General features: G+C 38.6%; 4 protein-coding genes and 1 non-coding gene across 11 annotated transcripts; 3 read left to right on the top strand and 2 right to left on the bottom strand.

Annotated features, from left to right (window-relative positions):
• The first annotated feature begins 2,597 nt into the window (after positions 1-2,597).
• On the top strand, positions 2,598-5,434 carry LOC9303211 (ABSCISIC ACID-INSENSITIVE 5-like protein 6). 4 transcript variants are annotated; one of them, XM_021018812.1, is made up of 6 exons: positions 2,598-2,662; positions 3,248-4,171; positions 4,324-4,617; positions 4,704-4,775; positions 4,884-4,913; positions 5,082-5,434. In XM_021018812.1, the coding sequence occupies exons 2-6, from the start codon at positions 3,305-3,307 to the stop codon at positions 5,160-5,162; spliced, it is 1,344 nt and encodes a 447-aa protein (XP_020874471.1). In that variant the 5' UTR covers positions 2,598-2,662; positions 3,248-3,304; the 3' UTR covers positions 5,163-5,434. The 4 variants fall into 4 exon arrangements, with proteins under 4 accessions (XP_020874471.1, XP_020874468.1, XP_020874469.1 ...); XM_021018810.1 differs by having other exon boundaries at positions 2,646-2,731; XM_021018811.1 differs by lacking the exon at positions 2,598-2,662 and adding an exon at positions 2,770-3,117.
• Positions 5,435-5,474: 40 nt separating this feature from the next.
• On the bottom strand, positions 5,475-8,307 carry LOC9305251 (protein DJ-1 homolog C). 2 transcript variants are annotated; one of them, XR_002330577.1, is made up of 8 exons: positions 7,925-8,212; positions 7,631-7,831; positions 7,390-7,539; positions 7,115-7,307; positions 6,934-7,011; positions 6,429-6,629; positions 6,070-6,207; positions 5,475-5,983 (listed from the first exon to the last, which is right to left on the bottom strand). XR_002330577.1 is itself a non-coding variant. In XM_002867092.2 (8 exons), the coding sequence occupies exons 1-8, from the start codon at positions 8,177-8,179 to the stop codon at positions 5,768-5,770; spliced, it is 1,419 nt and encodes a 472-aa protein (XP_002867138.1). In that variant the 5' UTR covers positions 8,180-8,307; the 3' UTR covers positions 5,475-5,767. The 2 variants fall into 2 exon arrangements, 1 of the variants encoding a protein (XP_002867138.1); XM_002867092.2 differs by having other exon boundaries at positions 7,115-7,294; positions 7,925-8,307.
• LOC9303210 (methylcrotonoyl-CoA carboxylase beta chain, mitochondrial) lies at positions 8,289-11,446 on the top strand. Its single transcript, XM_021018807.1, has 10 exons — positions 8,289-8,782; positions 8,864-8,983; positions 9,264-9,698; positions 9,787-9,877; positions 9,965-10,206; positions 10,288-10,452; positions 10,539-10,613; positions 10,691-10,822; positions 11,027-11,083; positions 11,186-11,446. Exons 1-10 carry the CDS (start codon positions 8,540-8,542, stop codon positions 11,387-11,389), a joined length of 1,764 nt encoding a protein of 587 aa, XP_020874466.1. The 5' UTR covers positions 8,289-8,539; the 3' UTR covers positions 11,390-11,446.
• Positions 11,447-11,574: 128 nt separating this feature from the next.
• Positions 11,575-11,647, top strand: TRNAR-UCU. The gene has a single exon. It is a non-coding gene; the product is annotated as a tRNA-Arg (tRNA).
• A 107-nt stretch (positions 11,648-11,754) lies between these two features.
• LOC9305250 (E3 ubiquitin-protein ligase MBR2) lies at positions 11,755-16,522 on the bottom strand. Of its 3 annotated transcripts, none has more exons than XM_021018806.1 (7): positions 15,988-16,522; positions 15,235-15,320; positions 13,465-15,127; positions 13,230-13,280; positions 12,799-12,897; positions 12,580-12,723; positions 11,755-12,255 (listed from the first exon to the last, which is right to left on the bottom strand). In XM_021018806.1, exons 3-7 carry the CDS (start codon positions 15,040-15,042, stop codon positions 12,124-12,126), a joined length of 2,004 nt encoding a protein of 667 aa, XP_020874465.1. In that variant the 5' UTR covers positions 15,043-15,127; positions 15,235-15,320; positions 15,988-16,522; the 3' UTR covers positions 11,755-12,123. The 3 variants fall into 3 exon arrangements, with proteins under 3 accessions (XP_020874465.1, XP_020874464.1, XP_020874463.1); XM_021018805.1 differs by having other exon boundaries at positions 15,235-15,314; XM_021018804.1 differs by having other exon boundaries at positions 15,235-15,308.
• Between the last annotated feature and the right edge of the window lie 744 nt (positions 16,523-17,266).

The raw sequence follows: 17,266 nt of genomic DNA, 5'->3' as shown, positions 1-17,266 counted from the left end.
TGTACACTTGAAGCGTATTTTTAATTAGCCAAAGTAATCTGACATACGTTGTCAAGCAGGGCCAATAATTGACAAGAAAACCTTTGATCCACATGATTTAGATTGCTTGTAAATAGGTGCACTTAAGACCTTCGTGCTCACATTATTCGGGCCATTCACTTCACATGCATTTACTATGAAAATAGTTCTTTTTTGATAACAGATTAAAGGAAATAAGGAATAATAGTTTATTAGACTTCACAATCTTGCTATGCCTCATTCCTCAAAGCTTTCTTCTAATCATAATTTCTTTGTTATTTTTTATTTGCATCGTCAGGACTTCTCCAATCAATAGACCTCTTTCTAAGAGTTCAACTACTCTGAACAACTATTCTTCTAGACACGAAATAAAGTATTGAAGATATATGGGCATCACATCTATTCTTTTTCTTTATCGTGGTTTAGGTTTCTGATCTAATTTTGTTATTGTTAGATCTATTTTGTAATTTTCTCTTACCATCGACTTAAGAAAGAGTAAAGTTTTTCAAACTTACCATATTGTCGCAACTTATGTATTAAACTTTTTTTGTTGTTAAAAAGGTTATATACTTATGGTAATTCAATATTAGAAAATATTTTATTGTATATTGTAAGAACTGAACGGGAATTCAATATAAACATCAATATCTTATTGGCAGTCCAAGACGATTTCTCTTCACATATTAGATTTGTACCATTTTTCATTTAGCGTTTTTCTTTGTATAATTATATTATGAGTTATCTTTTCTTTTACTAATATAATTATCACTTATTCATCGTTTCTTTGGGTTGTTCTTGTTTCCTGTGTTTTTGGATTCTTGAAAGAAGCTTATAATAATTTACATTTTGTTTCTTCACGACCTTGAAGAAGTAACTTCAATTAATTAAATCTATTTCGGGAAAGAGCACGTCTCCAAAGAGTCGTCGAGTCCCATGTGAATGATCTATATGATAGTATTAAACAAAATCACGGTTACATTTGTTTAGTAGAATGTATTGCAGAGTAGACTTTCCTAATCCAGTAGATTCTTAAAGAAAAAATAATACTATAAAAAGATTGAAAATAGAAATAAAAGATGGGAGACACGAAGGGTCACTTGTATTGTACCGAGTCCAAGATAAAGAAGAGTCAATGACAATAATGGTGAAGAAACATAATAAAAATAAAAAATAAAGAAGTTGAAGACAAGATCACAATCACATGTGAAGATCAACAACACAAAAGGATTTCATAATTTTATGTTTGTTGCTTCATTACAACTTTATTAAAATAGTTGAGAGGGCACTGAGTGCGCCACGTGGCAGATGACCATCCCTTTGTAGGTGCAGCAAAACGTGATAAAGATTCCGGACTGTTCACCCATTCCCAGCTCCATTTCTTTCCTATTTTTCTTCATACTTTTTTCCTTAAATCTTATCAATCATTATTTTTCTTTTCATTATCATTTCATTTTATAATATAACTTTTCTTAATGTAGTTTATAAACCTTACGGTGGATTTGTTTTAGTCAAGTGGTTAAGTCCACTTGACTCCGTCTTTTCCACCGAAATTTGATTCCAGTAAATCGAGTTACTCCGCGTAATAGAGATTGACTATTCCAAAGATATATAAAAAAAAAAACCCTATGGTCGATTTGCCAATGGAATGCGATCCACGAATGGAATAACTTAACGCTGCTTTTTCTTTTTCTTCAAATATCCATTTCCATTCGATCAAATAGCCAAATAGGTGGTTTTTTTTAATAAGAAAGTGTGTTTTTTTAGTATTTATTAGGTAACTAACTAAGTGTTAGTGAACACGATAGTAGATTGTTTTTAATAGGCGATCTGGCTATCCATGATATTAGTCGGAAAACATTCCAAACTCGGGACAGACAGTGTAGTGGCCTTTCGGGTAGAAGTCTACTCTGAAGCACTTCGGTGTGTTTCTACCAAGACTGACCGAATCAGCCGATAGAGTTTATCAAAAAAATTGTTTCTCAAATAAATTAGTATTCATGACTATACAGCTAAGTGCTAATGAATGATATATGAATACATAGTCAACTATTATGATATCAATTTGTCGATTGCACCGTTAAACTTTCTGTAAACTATAAAAAGAAGAAATTCACTCCAACAAATTATCATTTTGTATTAGTGTTTTCATCGTTCTATGCTCAATATAACTCTAATATAACTCTCTTGTTTGGTCTCCTAATTTAGCATAATATCTACCAAAACAAATTATCCGCTATTTATTCGTCAGCTTAAATATTTATTGGTTATCCTTAAGTATAAGCATATTTTAAGTATAAGAATATTTTTGCAAAATGTTCTAAGATGTAGTACTTGGTCTCGTAAATGACGACGCCGTTTAGGAAATCAAACGGCCAAAAATGGTTCCACTTAGCGAATTGCTATTGGTGGGAAACGCAAATGTATCGAAAATGATTTAAAGAAAAAGCAGCGTTTCTGATTGGACCACGTTGCCCAATCTCTACGGCTCACGCACGATCTGACGTCAAATTGGCTTAAAATTTATAATAACCTTATCGAGAATAAAATAATCGTCGCATCCAAACAAAAGAAACCACCTTTTATATCACGACGAGTGTCACGCCATGGGACACTTGTCCATCTCTCTCTCTCTGACCCCTTTCAGGTATTTTTTTCTTTCTCAAAGAGGAATTATCGATTTCCATTTCCAAAGGGAAAAAAAAAGAATTCGAAGGTCAGGAATTTTTTTTAAAAAAACATCTTTATTTTTGTTAGTTTGTGTGACTGAGCTGCTTAATTTTGTTTTGGTTTGATGAAATGATTTTTGTTGTCTATTGGTGATTGGTTTTCTTGTTCAGATTCATTGATTCGATGAGAATCATGATTTTTCCCGCCGAGTGTGATTGGAGATTTGTTTTTTGATTAAAGGAGATTCCTTTCCATTTTCACTATTATTTGCTCTGTTTTAGTACTTCATTGTGCATATATATATATATATATATATATCTCTTTCAGATCTTTTGTTGGGGTTCATGTTTCGGATTTAGCTTTGGAACTGATAAAAATCTGATTTTGGGTCTCTTTTGAGTTTTGGGTGCAACTGCTGTTTTCTAAATTTTGGTACTTTAAAAATGGATAAAGATCTCTGCTTTTTTAGTTTCTTCGTTTGTTTTTTCTTTTCTCTGATGAGTTCAACAATTTTACAGATGTATGATTAAACCATAACCTGTGCTTGTTTGTTTTCTTGAAGGTAAATAAATCCAGAAGCTTTGATTGTACGGAAGCTTGATTTGAGAAGAGAGTAGTAATGGGGTCTAGATTAAACTTCAAGAGCTTTGTTGATGGTGTGAGTGAGCAGCCAACTGTGGGGACTAGTCTTCCATTGACGAGACAGAACTCGGTGTTCTCGTTAACCTTTGATGAGTTTCAGAACTCATGGGGTGGTGGAATTGGCAAGGATTTTGGGTCTATGAACATGGATGAGCTCTTGAAGAACATTTGGACTGCTGAGGAAAGCCACTCAATGATGGGAAACAACACTAGTTTCAACAACATCAACAATGGTAATAGCGGAAACACTGTTATTAACGGCGGTGGTAACAACAATGGTGGGTTAGCTGTTGGTGTGGGCGGAGAAAGTGGTGGTTTTTTCACTGGTGGGAGTTTGCAGAGACAAGGGTCAATTACATTGCCTCGTACGATCAGTCAGAAGAGGGTTGATGATGTCTGGAAGGAGCTGATGGAGGAGGATGACACTGGAAACGGTGTTGGTAATGGTGGGACAAGCGGGATTCCACAGAGGCAACAAACGTTGGGAGAGATGACTTTGGAGGAGTTTTTGGTCAGGGCTGGTGTGGTTAGGGAAGAACCTCAACCGGTGGAGAGTGTAACTAACTTCCATGGCGGATTCTACGGATTTGGCAGTAATGGAGGTCTCGGGACAGCTATTAATGGGTTTGGTGCTAACCAGCCTCATGATTTGTCTGGAAATGGAGCAGTGATGAGACCGGATCTTCTGACAGCTCAAACTCAGCCACTACAGATGCAGCAGCCACAGACGGTGCAGCAACCGCAACAACTGATACAGAAGCAGGAGAGGCCTTTTCCCAAACAGACCACTATCGCGTTTTCCAACACTGTTGATGCGGTTAACCGTTCTCAACCTGCAACACAGGTGACTAAAGAACCTAAAGTACTACATTTTATATGAACTACAATCATCTGACAAAGATTAGATATAGTTTTCATGTTTTGAGATAAGCTGGTTTTCAATCTGCATGTATGTTTCAGTTATTTGACTATGGCTTGTTTTTGCATTTTTCGCAGTGCCAGGAAGTGAAGCCTTCAATACTCGGAATTCATAACCATCCTATGAACAACAATCTACTGCAAGCTGTCGAGTTTAAAACAGGGGTAACGGTTGCAGCAGTATCTCCTGGAAGCCAGATGTCACCTGATCTGACTCCAAAGAGTGCCCTGGATGCATCTTTGTCGCCTGTTCCTTACATGTTTGGGCGAGTGAGAAAAACAGGTGCAGTTCTGGAGAAAGTGATTGAGAGAAGGCAAAAAAGGATGATAAAGAATAGGGAATCAGCTGCAAGATCCCGCGCTCGCAAGCAAGTGAGTGTTCATTTAAATTTTGGAGACTGAAGTAACCTTAAAACCGTGGCAATGGTTATTTACCTTTCCACTGTGTTGCCTGACAGGCTTATACGATGGAACTGGAAGCAGAAATTGCGCAACTTAAAGAGTTAAATGAAGAATTGCAGAGGAAACAAGTGCGTCCCGTTTCTTCCCTATATCATTAAAGAATCTCGAGATTTTTCAAATGGGCTTCTTTTTTATATTCTTTGTGGTTGTGATCACTGACCAAATGTTTCATGCAGGTTGAAATCATGGAAAAGCAGAAAAACCAGGTACTGTCTTCACTTGAATATCCTTTATGGTTGCTGGCTAGGCTTTTTACTCTTACTCAATATGAATTACAGTTTTGGACAGTATTCTAAGCTTTTTAGTAGAACAGTGTAAGCTACACTATGAAGTGAGATATACCATCACATCTTTAATATCATTTGTTGTTGCAGCTTCTGGAGCCACTGCGCCAGCCATGGGGAATGGGATGCAAAAGGCAATGTTTGCGAAGGACATTGACAGGTCCCTGGTAGAGCCTATACTGGCGTCCAAGGAACTCAACAAAGAGCCGAAGTTATAGAACAACTCAGAAAATAGAAAGCTAGCTTGGTATGTAGTTTAGGCAGGTGTTTCTGTGGGTGATTGTAAATCGTGAAGTGTGGCGGATTTGACAGAGATAGATAAACACTCATCTGTTCTATTTTCCTGAAGCATCTTTTGGTTTTATCGTCCTGATGTAATGGATCTTGATCATTTGTCTTGAACATCTTTGTGACTTAACCAGAGTGGATTTATCTTTGTATTTTGTCTGCATTTCTCTCTCTAGAGTCTAATTTGGCACCACGTCAACAACTTTATAAACTTGTATAAGAGAGTGAAAAGAAGAACTGAAACATCAAGTTTAGCATCAACATCTGGTATATCCTACTGGGCGAACAAAATTAGATACACAACTAAATTGGCAAAACTCTTGTAGATATCATCCAGCTTCAGGATAAGGTGCCTCAAAGTTGAACAGATGATACTGGTGACAAGTCTCTGGAGTTGAGATACCATTGGAACGCAAGATTTCGGTTTAAGATCAGAAATGAGACATCTTCTAACTGTGTTTCTTGAACAAGATGCTTTCAAACGGTGTTTAATGCCTTGGATACTCATGCACAAGCCCTTCTGAAACACTCCTTGCTCTAGCATGTCCAAACAGCTTGCTAACAATAGCCAGGGAAAATTTGGTAACAGTTGCGAGCCCCAAACTTGTAATCACGTTTCCATCTATAACAACTTCTGCTCCTTCGATCATTTGTTGATTCATAGGCCCGTCTGTCTCTGAAGGATACACAGTCGTTCTCTTCTCCTGAAATAGGATTCAAACCGTGTATGGCGTTTGCGGTTTGTCCATGTCTACGACAAAGAAAAGAACAATAATTATCTTAACCTTACCTTGAGTAAACCATGTTTATGTAGGACGGTAGATGAAGAGTTGGCAGCTCCATATATTCGCCCAGATTTATGTTGTTCCCTGAGCAGTTTCTTCAGAATTTTGGACTTCTGCAGACGTTCTGAGCCAGTATGGCCTCCCTAGGGAATTTCCATCAAAGAAAAGAAATCAAATTTCTCACCATGCAACAACCAAAAGTTGTAGTTTGTCTAAAAGCTTCTCCTAAGCACATTGATTTGACATGCCATATGAGTTATATTGGAACATGTATATAGCAAGATTTATCTAAAAAAGTTGTGAACTAGCCAAATGGTATGAAATTATTAATGAGAGGCACGCAGGCTTTTGCTTGAAGTCTTACCGGAAGAACGATTAGATCATATGATGACTCAGCAGCTTCACCAATCAATTTGTCGGTGATAATTTTGGTGCCTTGAGATGCCGTAATCCGCAAAGATCGTTCAACTGATGCAACAGTGACATCTACTTTGGCTCTTCTAAGAACATCTGCAATTGTGACCACTTCAACCTCTTCAGACCCGTTGGCTACCGAGATAAGAACCTGGATTTATTTGCATTATTAAAACTAGTTCCGCATCAAATAAAAACATATTGTTTAAAGGAAGAGGGAATGGATAAAATTGCAGATGATCCAACTTTCTCAGCTTTCAAAATAAAATGAGATGTTCTTAGAATCAGCCAACTTTTTCAGCCTTCAAAATTAAATGAGTGTGAAAGAAGAAGGAATGGATAAAAGAAAATTAGCACCCCATAGGTATAGAAGATAAAATTAAAACCAAATCAGTTCTCATCATCTATCAAGAGATTACATGGAAATGCATTGGTCTTAGCTTCATGCGACTTACACGAGGTGTGTGGTCTAAAGACCAGTCAATGCTACTGAACTCTTTGTTCTTAGGATTCTGGTAACCATCACGCAGAAGCTGGAGAAATGATTGAAAAAGAAGACTGTGAAAAGATTGTTATATACCGAGATGGATAAAGAAAAGAATGATCCAGAAAAGTATAAGTGAATAGGATAAAGACCAGAAACTCTTCGACTGACTTGGCTGTGGTTTCTCCGAACAGCTGTTCCGCCAAGGAAAGAGCAAACTGAAAAGAAGTGCCGGGTCCACGGCTAGTTGTAAGCTCCCCTGAAATCTGAATGTTTGTCTTAACAGCCCAGAATGTAGGAAGCTTCCCGAAAAAAGCAGGATGTCCCGTTGTCTTGCACGATGAACTACACCAAGTTTAGAAATCAAAACATGAAGACAAAAGATTAGTTACTAGCTGACATACAGTCGAAGCCTTTCGATTTATACCCTCTTTCTTGTCAAAAGTCCCCATGGAAGAAGAGTAATAGCTGGAGCCATGGATATAGCCCCGTATAACCGCTTATCTTCAGCTTGTCTCTTCATGATCTTCTCAAGAATTTTACAGTCTCTTAACCTAACAGCACCAGGCATGCCTCCCTTTACAATTTGTATTTTCAGATCATGAAAACGATTCAGAACACATTAGAGATCAATGAAACAGATATGAATCAGCACATTTCGAGATTACCGGCAAAGCCACTAGATCATAAACTTGGTCAGCGCATTTCGAGATAAGAACATCAGCAACCAATCTGGTCCCTGAGGATGCTTCAATGTCTAGTTTCTGCTCTACAGAAGCAACAGTGACCTCTGCCCCAGCTCGCCGTAAAACATCAACTAACACAACAGCTTCTATTTCCTCCGTACCATATCCAATTGGAACAAGCACCTACATAGTTTCTCAGTCATCTCCAATCTCAATCTCTCTACACAAACAAGCTGGAGACTTTAGAGTTATAAGTAACAAGAGAAAAAGAGAAACCTTTCTAGTAGTTGCAGAAGACACGACGCCAACATCGGAACCTGACGTTGTTACCATACTTGGTGACATGGAAGATCTGAGCCTTAAATTTCGGCCCCTCCTTCTTGTCCCTGGTGAAGAAGAAACCACAGAGACTGAAGACAAACTAGGAGCAACAATCGTCGAGACACAACCAATAGAAGAGATAAGACTCGACTCCATCAAAGTTGGACTCAACGAAGCTATCATTGAAATCGAAAAACCTAAGGACCCCATTGCCGATTGCTAATGCAGCAGCCTGAAAATCCCGCCGCTAGACGGAGAGTTAGAGTGTCTTATCTACTCTACACTTCTCGAAGAAGGCTAAAAACGTCGTCGTATCATTGGATAAAGATTCATTTTTTTCCCCGAAAATGTAACAAAAACTGTGCTTTTCACTGTGAGAATGTCACACACGACTCTCACCTAAAGAAATGAAACGAAAATGATTTATAAAAATAGTATATTTGTTTCCTTGAGCTTATCTCCTCGTTTCTTTTTGGTTTGGGTTGGATATGAATTACAGACAATCAAGTAGTCAGAACAGAGTGTGTATAAGTGAAATCATTTTTGAGAGAGAGTGAGAAGAAAACGAAAATGTTGAGAATTTTAAGGATAAGAGTAGTTTCAGTTTCTGAAGAGCTTACTAGTATTCAACAATGGCGGATCCGACCAGGAACCGATTCTCGGCCCGATCCTTTTCGATTTTTCCGGGGACTACAGAAGGGTTTCTGCGTGGGCGTTCTACCTGACGGAGTCGATAGAAATTCGGAGGCTTTTTCTAGTAACTCGATCGCCATGGAAGGGATCTTATCGGAGCTTCGTTCCCACATCAAAAAGGTAAAACCATCTCATTTATCGATTCGTTTCTTAATTGTTTGCAGGTGATTGATATAAGTGTTTCTCGGTGGAGTTTTCTAGGTGTTGGCCGGCGGTGGAGAGGAAGCGGTGAAGAGGAACAGAAGCAGAAACAAGCTTTTGCCTAGAGAAAGGATTGATCGGCTTCTTGATCCTGGTTCTTCCTTTTTGGAGCTCTCTCAGGTTTTGTTTTCTTCATTCCAATTTTGTTTCATCAATTTACATTTGCAATCTAGAGTTTATTGTTGATTAGTACTGCATTAGTGAATATCATGAAAGGAGAGTGTTGTTGCAATCTAAGTTTGATTCCTCTGCTTGTATTGATTGCTTTGGCGCTGCACCATTGCTAGAAACAGATTTAGCATTTGTGTTTGTACGCTCTATATGGCCCATGATTGTAGAATTGGCATTGATCTAAAACTTGTTTGATTTCTCTGCTTACCGGATATGAATATGTTTGAAGCTTGCAGGACATGAATTGTATGAGGAGCCTTTACCTTCAGGTGGGATAATCACAGGGATTGGACCAATTCATGGCCGTCTTTGTATGTTTATGGCAAATGATCCTACTGTCAAAGGAGGGACTTATTATCCCATTACTATCAAGAAACATCTCAGGGCACAAGAGATTGCTGCTCGGTGTAGACTCCCTTGCATATATCTTGTTGATAGTGGTGGTGCTTACCTTCCAAAACAGGCCGAGGTTTTCCCTGACAAGGAGAATTTCGGTAGGGTTTTCTACAACGAATCGGTTATGTCATCTGATGGAATTCCACAAATCGCCATTGTTTTAGGCTCCTGCACTGCTGGTGGTGCCTATATTCCTGCCATGGCTGATGAAAGTGTAATGGTCAAAGGGAATGGTACCATATTTTTGGCAGGACCTCCACTTGTCAAGGTCAATTCCCACGTTACTTTCTCTCTCCCGTTCTTGTCTTAATTAGTTTCTTGAGAATGTAAAGCTAAATGAAAAAGCTTTTGAACAGGCTGCTACAGGAGAAGAAGTTTCAGCTGAGGATTTAGGAGGCGCCACGGTTCACTGTACTGTGTCCGGTGTGTCAGATTATTTCGCTCAAGGTATATTCATCTCTTTTCTGCAATTTATATGAATACAACAATCATGTTTTAGAGTTTAGACCTTAAGAAGCTGCTCTAATATTGCAGACGAGCTACATGGACTCGCTATTGGAAGAAACATTGTCAAGAATTTGCACATGGCTGCAAAACAGGGGATGGAAGGAACATTTGGAAGCAAAAATCTTGTATACAAGGAACCGCTCTATGACATAAACGAGCTTCGCTCCATTGCTCCAGTAGATCACAAGCAGCAATTTGATGTGCGGTCTATTATTGCTCGGATTGTTGATGGAAGTGAATTTGACGAGTTCAAGAAACAATACGGCACTGTGAGATAATGTTATACGCCTTATATTTTTATCCAAATTCTAACTTTTTTACGTTTCTTATGTGGAACTTCTTTTTGGCAGACGCTTGTGACTGGTTTTGCTAGGATTTATGGTCAGACGGTAGGAATTATCGGGAACAATGGCATACTGTTCAATGAATCTGCACTAAAAGGAGCTCACTTCATCGAATTATGTTCCCAACGAAAAATTCCTCTTGTTTTCCTCCAAAACATCACAGGCTTTATGGTAATTAAAGTGTTTGTGTTGTGTTCTAACATGTGGCTATATAAGAGTTTCTCTATCTATCTTACTTGCTCCGTTTTTACTTATAGGTGGGTTCAAGAGCTGAGGCCAATGGCATTGCCAAAGCTGGAGCGAAAATGGTGATGGCAGTATCCTGTGCTAAGGTATGTTTAATTCTTGGTTAAGAGTCCGAGATATTTGATAAGGATATGCCAGAATCTAAGCTCGGATCTTCATTCAGGTACCAAAGATTACAATTATAACAGGTGCAAGCTTTGGTGCTGGAAACTATGCAATGTGTGGGCGTGCATACAGTCCAGATTTTATGTTCATTTGGCCAAACGCCAGAATTGGCATCATGGGCGGCGCTCAGGTAAACCATACCGAACCGAAGTGTTTAAACCGAAACCACACTGAATCAAAATATGTATATAATCTGATTAGTAGTGTAACAGAACAAAAGTGTACTGAGAAAACCAAAATTCATTTTTAATTCAGTTTGGGTACCTTTTGTTTGATGCATTTTTGGTTGTGGATTCGTTTGACGTTGTTATTGTCTTGGGCGAAAACTTTGCAGGCTGCGGGTGTTTTAACTCAGATTGAAAGGGCTACCAAGAAGAGACAAGGAATCAAGGTACTGAATAAAACATTCTCTAAAGTCTAAACAGATTGTTCAACTCTGTTTTGTTCAACATCGATGAGAGAGAAATGAATCTGCGTTTTATTTGTGATGCAGTGGACTGAGGAAGAGGAAGAAGCGTTCAAGAAGAAAACGGTGGATGCGTATGAGAGAGAGGCAAATCCTTACTTCTCGACGGCGAGGCTTTGGGATGATGGAGTGATTGATCCTTGTGATACCAGAAAGGTTTTGGGACTTTGTCTCTCTGCTGCTTCAAACCGTCCTTTAGAAGATACTCGATTTGGTGTCTTTAGAATGTAAACAACTTTTAACCAATAAGCATTTTCAAATAAATTACATAAAACTTTCATATATCAATATATTAGCTACCAAAGCTAGTTAATGGCCAACTACTTCTTACAGTTAACAACAATACATCTGTTGACTGGTTAGAAACTTTTTGTAAGTAGATAAATAAAATATTGATTGATACCGACATTAAAAAGGCGCTCGTGGCCCAATGGATAAGGCGTCTGACTTCTAATCAGACGATTGTGGGTTCGATCCCCACCGAGCGTGTTTGCTTTTTATAATAAACCATCTTTTTTTTTTTCTTTTTTACAAAGGAATTCATTTATTGGTCATTTACCACAACAACAACCAAACGATAACGGATCAACAAAAAATACCTGAAAAATATAATAGCTAAAGAGCAATGACTCTCAAATGCAGAATCTTTAAATAAATAGTACCTCAGATTCCTGTTGAGACTGATAATAAACAATGACTTATCATATCATAATCCAACAATTCAGAAGATTGAGTAAAATGACAGTTTTTATTCTCTTCTCCTATGTAATCCAACATGATGCTTCTACACAGGGATCATTCATCACACGCCCTTCCTTGTTTCAACTCTCTCTTAATATCAACGCGGGTGAGACAGAACCGAGCTCTTCGCGATCTCTTTTTCTCCTTTTTTTTCTTTCATTTCAAGGATAACAATGGGTTGGGAGGAGATAGGGAAAGAGGACGAGGGTGAAGGACCGGTGCTTTTATGTCGATAAAGCCACAGTCTTACAAATTGGGCAGAGATTCTTGAGCATCAGCCATTGCTTGACGCAGGCAGTGTGAAATTCATGACCACATCCCAGGGTTCCAAGATCATCGCCTTCTGCATACTCCTCCTGTTAAAAAGGCATCAAGGTTTTCACATCAGCTTCGCGTTAAAGCTGAGTTTCAGCTCAAAAATGGGAAAGATAGATTAACCTAACCAACCCATGTTACACACATGGACGGTTTAGTGTAATGTCACAAGAAAATGTGATAAATTGTGGGCAGGCATCTATCTATGTGCTAATACATTACTCCTGTTTTGGCTAGACCACATTTACTATGATAAACAGGTGAATTTGTTGCAAACAAACAGCCATGAGAGTATTGCTAGACGAAGCAACAGGTCCAAGGAGCCGCATATAAGACTTCGGTATAAGAGTAATTTCAGGTCATACCTGACAGACACAGCAAGGCTCCATGTCCTGGTGAGATCCAGCAGCGGAAGATGTATGTTTGTGCTGTTTCATTGCTTTCAGGATCACCTCTTCGCTTAGACCAGTGCTCACATCTCCTATGCGTTCCCCAAGTGCCAATAGCTCCTACATTCCCAAACGAACCTTGTTGGAAAAAATGGGTACATCGAGATAAAATGGCAAAAGAAAATGAACACTCACCTCATACGACATGTTATCAACATCAAGACGCATATCCCGATGCCTATCATGCATCTCGGCCATACCTTGGTAGATCAGTGGATCGAATACCATATAATCCTATCAAATCACCAAATGAAAATCATGATCCAAAAACAAAATGCTAGTGTAGAGGAACTTGCGCTACATTTCGTTTATACAAATGCCAAAAGATGATAGCGAATTGCTGCTTCTGACTGCGTTTACTCCAACGTGAGACCAATAATATTAGCAACAGTAAATACAGTACAGCCACAAAGATGGTACACAACTTAGATGTCGACAGAGATCACGTATACCAATATACTGAAAATCTAAAACTAACACTTGAAGACAAAAAGTGCATTATGATTTGACCTATTAACTGATATTAAGAGGGATTGATTGAAATCAGTTGTGTGACAAGATCATACCTCAAACCGTAAATTCTCCCCTCTTCGCATGGCACTCAACACCTGCCGTATCTGCCAATAAACAAGAGAGTACCAACTGAGTGACTGAAATTACTAGAAATCAGTAAATACCATCAACAAATAATTGACTTTCAATGAGACAAATGCCACACCAGCTAAACTGCTAAAGAGTTCATATAACCAAAAAGGTTCCCACATTGAAGGATAGTGTGAAACAATGAATGATAATACAGACCTCGGAAATCAGCCGGTTCCTTCCATCATTATCAGCAGCTAAACTTCTTCCTAAGTGACGCAAATGGAGATGCTCATTTTGCCTTTCCAGTAACAATCCTGATCTTCTTTGTCGAGAGCGATGACTACGACTACTAGATCCAGACGGTGCTGCAGCTTCGTTCGAAGAAACAGAAGGCCCTGTGGGTAGTAATGGAAGCGAAGTACCATGATTAGCAGATTCAGATTCGATACTAGGAAATAAAGACCACGGAGCAACTTCTGATATTCTTGATTGATTATGGGGAGTAACCCAAGTGGGATTCGGCTGCAAACCATGGATCCCTGAACTCGATCCTGCTCGAGGAACAAAGGGAGAATCTCCAGATGTACTAGGGTTCCCACGAGTGAAACTCCAACTAAATTGATCCTGCACTGGATTTCTCGTTTCAGTTGCAGGTGTAGTAAAAACTGGCTGCTCTGAGTTGATTCTTGGCGCGTCCCATGGTGGTCCAAATCCCTCTTCAGGCATATTGTTTGTTCTCGAACTGGAAGCAGCACTCCAAGCAAATTGGTGTATATTTCTTGTCAGTGCAGGAAGGTGGATCATACTTGGCTGACCATCACCACTGCTCGAGCTACCTGTAACTGGTATTGCTCTTGCATCCAGAGGGTCAACAAAAGGAGAAGTTGCTGGTAACTGCTGTTGCTGACGCACAGAACTACCGGACTGTGAGAAGCTGAATGCTACTGACTCTGGTGGCTGCCCAGGATTTAACCGCCTGCCAGGTCTAGATATGGTTTCAGTGCTTCTTGTAGAAGGAAAAGCACTTGCTGTAACTGCTCTTCCACCACCCAATCCAAATCTTGGTTCCGGTAGACCAGACTGATTATTAACATTTGGAGAATTTTGTGAGGGCATAGACAAACTTAAGCTACTTGAAGCATCATATTGAGCAAGACCCTCATTCCAAGCACCACTCTCAGTTTGAAAAAAGCAACCATGACTTTCACCAGGAAAAGAATGGCTAGGAGCTCCTTCAAGAGCCTTTCTTTTGCATGATGAGCCTAGACCACCCAACGAAGAGCCTGGACCACTGCTCCTCTCCTCTGCGGTTTGACTTGAGCTTCCCAATGAACTCTCACAGTTATTATGGCGGATAACGACCCCTGAAGTCTGCAGACCACTACCAATGTCCATGTCCTTGCCCAGATTTACATGCCCTAACATATGATTAGAGCTTGACCCACGCAAAAAGGACTCTCCAGGTAACAAGATACCTGATTGATCTTCCTCAAATCCATAGCCGTCTGAGGGAAGCTGGCGATCTGTCTTTGAACCAATGGAATTGACCTGATCAGAAGGCCCCAATCTAGAGCTGGATTCACCAAAACTCCACCAGTTATGATTTTGAACAACATGCGAGCTAGAGCTTGGGTAAGTTGGTCGTCCTGGACCTGTAGTATTGTGTGGAAACTGAACATCCACTGGATTCAGGATGCTATTCGAAGTAGTCTCTGAATTGGTGGTACGGATGGGTTCTCCATCTGCATAATTTATTCCAGTCGATGAATCACCAGTGCTTTGTGGACCTTGCATTGGACTTATTTATACCTCAGAACAGAACACAGCAACTCTCTCCAGGACAGAAACGAATGAAAATTTGTTAAGTTCTTGAGGAAACCTAGAGCCACACAAAAAGAAGCAGAAACAAAAACTGAATAAACAATCCATTGATGAGAGTTTGGAAAGATGTAAGAACATGAATGAAAAAACATATTCCCGGTTTACCATTATGATTTCAAAGGGTCAGCCTCTTATTTAGCTCCAGGCTCAGAAATGTAGCTCCAGGCCAGTTGGAATATCTGAAACTTCAGCTAGTAAACAATCAGTTTCAAAACATCCATCATATTTCACATGTATCAAATTCATATAAGAGAAACTGCCAAGCACAGTAAAACTTCATCTTGATAACTCCACAAGGAAGAAAACAACTGAAACATTTGCAAAATCATGACTTTAGCAGTTAAGCAACTCAGTAACAGAATCTTTGAGTCCTGGCAAAATTAAACAACTTTTTAAAAGAACTAAGAAACCAACACTTGTGCTTAACTCAGCAAACTTCATTAAGGGACGCACTGACATACGGAAAAAAAGAAAATCTAAGTCCTTACAACATTTTCTCAAAATCATGTCGGAAGATGAGAAAAGAGAGAATGTAGCTACAGATACTAATAAAGCGGACAAAGGAAATCTCCAGACTCAAATTTGTCCTAACTCAAAATTGTAGTCTAGATAATTTACAAGACTCTGTATCTTTAAAACCATGAATTAATTAACACACTCCGATTCATCACAACAGCTATGTGCACTAAAGAGGTTCCAATCGTAAGAAAGAGACCCTAAAATGGGCGAGATTCACAGCTATTGCAATGAATCAACACATTAAAACAAAAAACCATTTCCACATAAAAACGATCCAGAAAATGAAATCGATTCAAGACCGATCATCGTGTGGTAAACATAGAATTGAAGAAACTGTACCTGCAAAAATCCCAATCAAAAAGAGAGAGAGAGAGAGAGAGAGATTCGTCGTCTCCTCCAAAGTAATCTGCTTAGAATTTTTTGTAAGAAAAACAATTAAAGGCGTTTCATTTATTGAATTTTCCGGTTGTTTAATTATCATCAGGATATTGTGGTTGCCCTCCCTTAAAAATCTCAGTCCCTTCCTCTTTAATTGACATACCCAAGAAAGAAAGAAAAAAACTCAAAATTTCCCCAGAAGATGAAGAATGAAAAGAGCATAAAAGGGGAAAGAGATGAAATGGGTTATTAAAAAAAAAAAAAAGAGAAGCAGTGGATGAGGGAAGACAAGGATTAAGAGGCCTAGAGATTATTACATGTGAAGATATCTTCCTTACAACACATTTTCATGTCATTAAAATTAAATTTTGGTTCCAATGCTTAAAACTCTTTTTAATTAATACTATAACAAAACAAGTTTGGTAAATGATGAAACAGGCAGACATTAATTTAGTGTATGAGTTTTTTCCAGGACGTTGCTTGCTGGTGCTTTACCATTTTTCTCCTCGTCTATTAGATTTTTTTTTGGGTGTTTGTAATAAATGTGAAAATTGGACCGTTTAAAAAACTTAAAGACGTTTGATTACTATATAAAGTAATTTTTATATAGAAAAGTTAATTGAGCCGTGAAAATGGTATATTGTGAAACAGTTGTGTGTACACGTAGCTCTCATGCAGTTTTAGTGGCCCCATATGGCTTGACTTGTATTCTGTTTTTGGGCCATTAAAGTCCAAAGAGAGACCCCTCTAAAGCCCTTCCTATTATTACTCCCTTCTAACTAATAGAAACTATAAACGTGTCCTATCTTTTAATAATTAAGCTAGAAAATACTTTCATAGCGGTAGGTTGTCTTGTCTATTCGTTTTATTTTGGTTAGCAAAAAAGTTAAAAAGTACTTAAAAATTCTCTAAGTTGTTGTTGTGCGTTATAACAAAGTTTTTCTTTATGCCAACACTGACAAAAATTAAAAGAAATTTGATGAAAACTATGAAATGGGCTATGGCCCAACTAAAAAGACAAGTGTGGGAAAATAAAGATGGGATGGTTCAAATGTGCGTTTCCAACTTACGACACCAGCGTCAAGTTCGAGCACTTTCGTGTTTGCAATCGCCTAAATTTTTTTTTTTGCTTCAAACTGCATCTCCCAACCACCTCGTCTAAACGCTTTTAAAATTGACAAATTCCAAGACAGTCTAACTCTAACCACTGTGGTTGGATCATTCAAACCTATCATGTCCT

The sequence above is a fragment of the Arabidopsis lyrata genome, assembly GCF_000004255.2.
Source record: "Arabidopsis lyrata subsp. lyrata unplaced genomic scaffold ARALYscaffold_7, whole genome shotgun sequence".
Classification (NCBI taxonomy): Eukaryota; Viridiplantae; Streptophyta; class Magnoliopsida; order Brassicales; family Brassicaceae; genus Arabidopsis; species Arabidopsis lyrata.
This window is presented reverse-complemented; position numbering and strand designations above follow the sequence as displayed.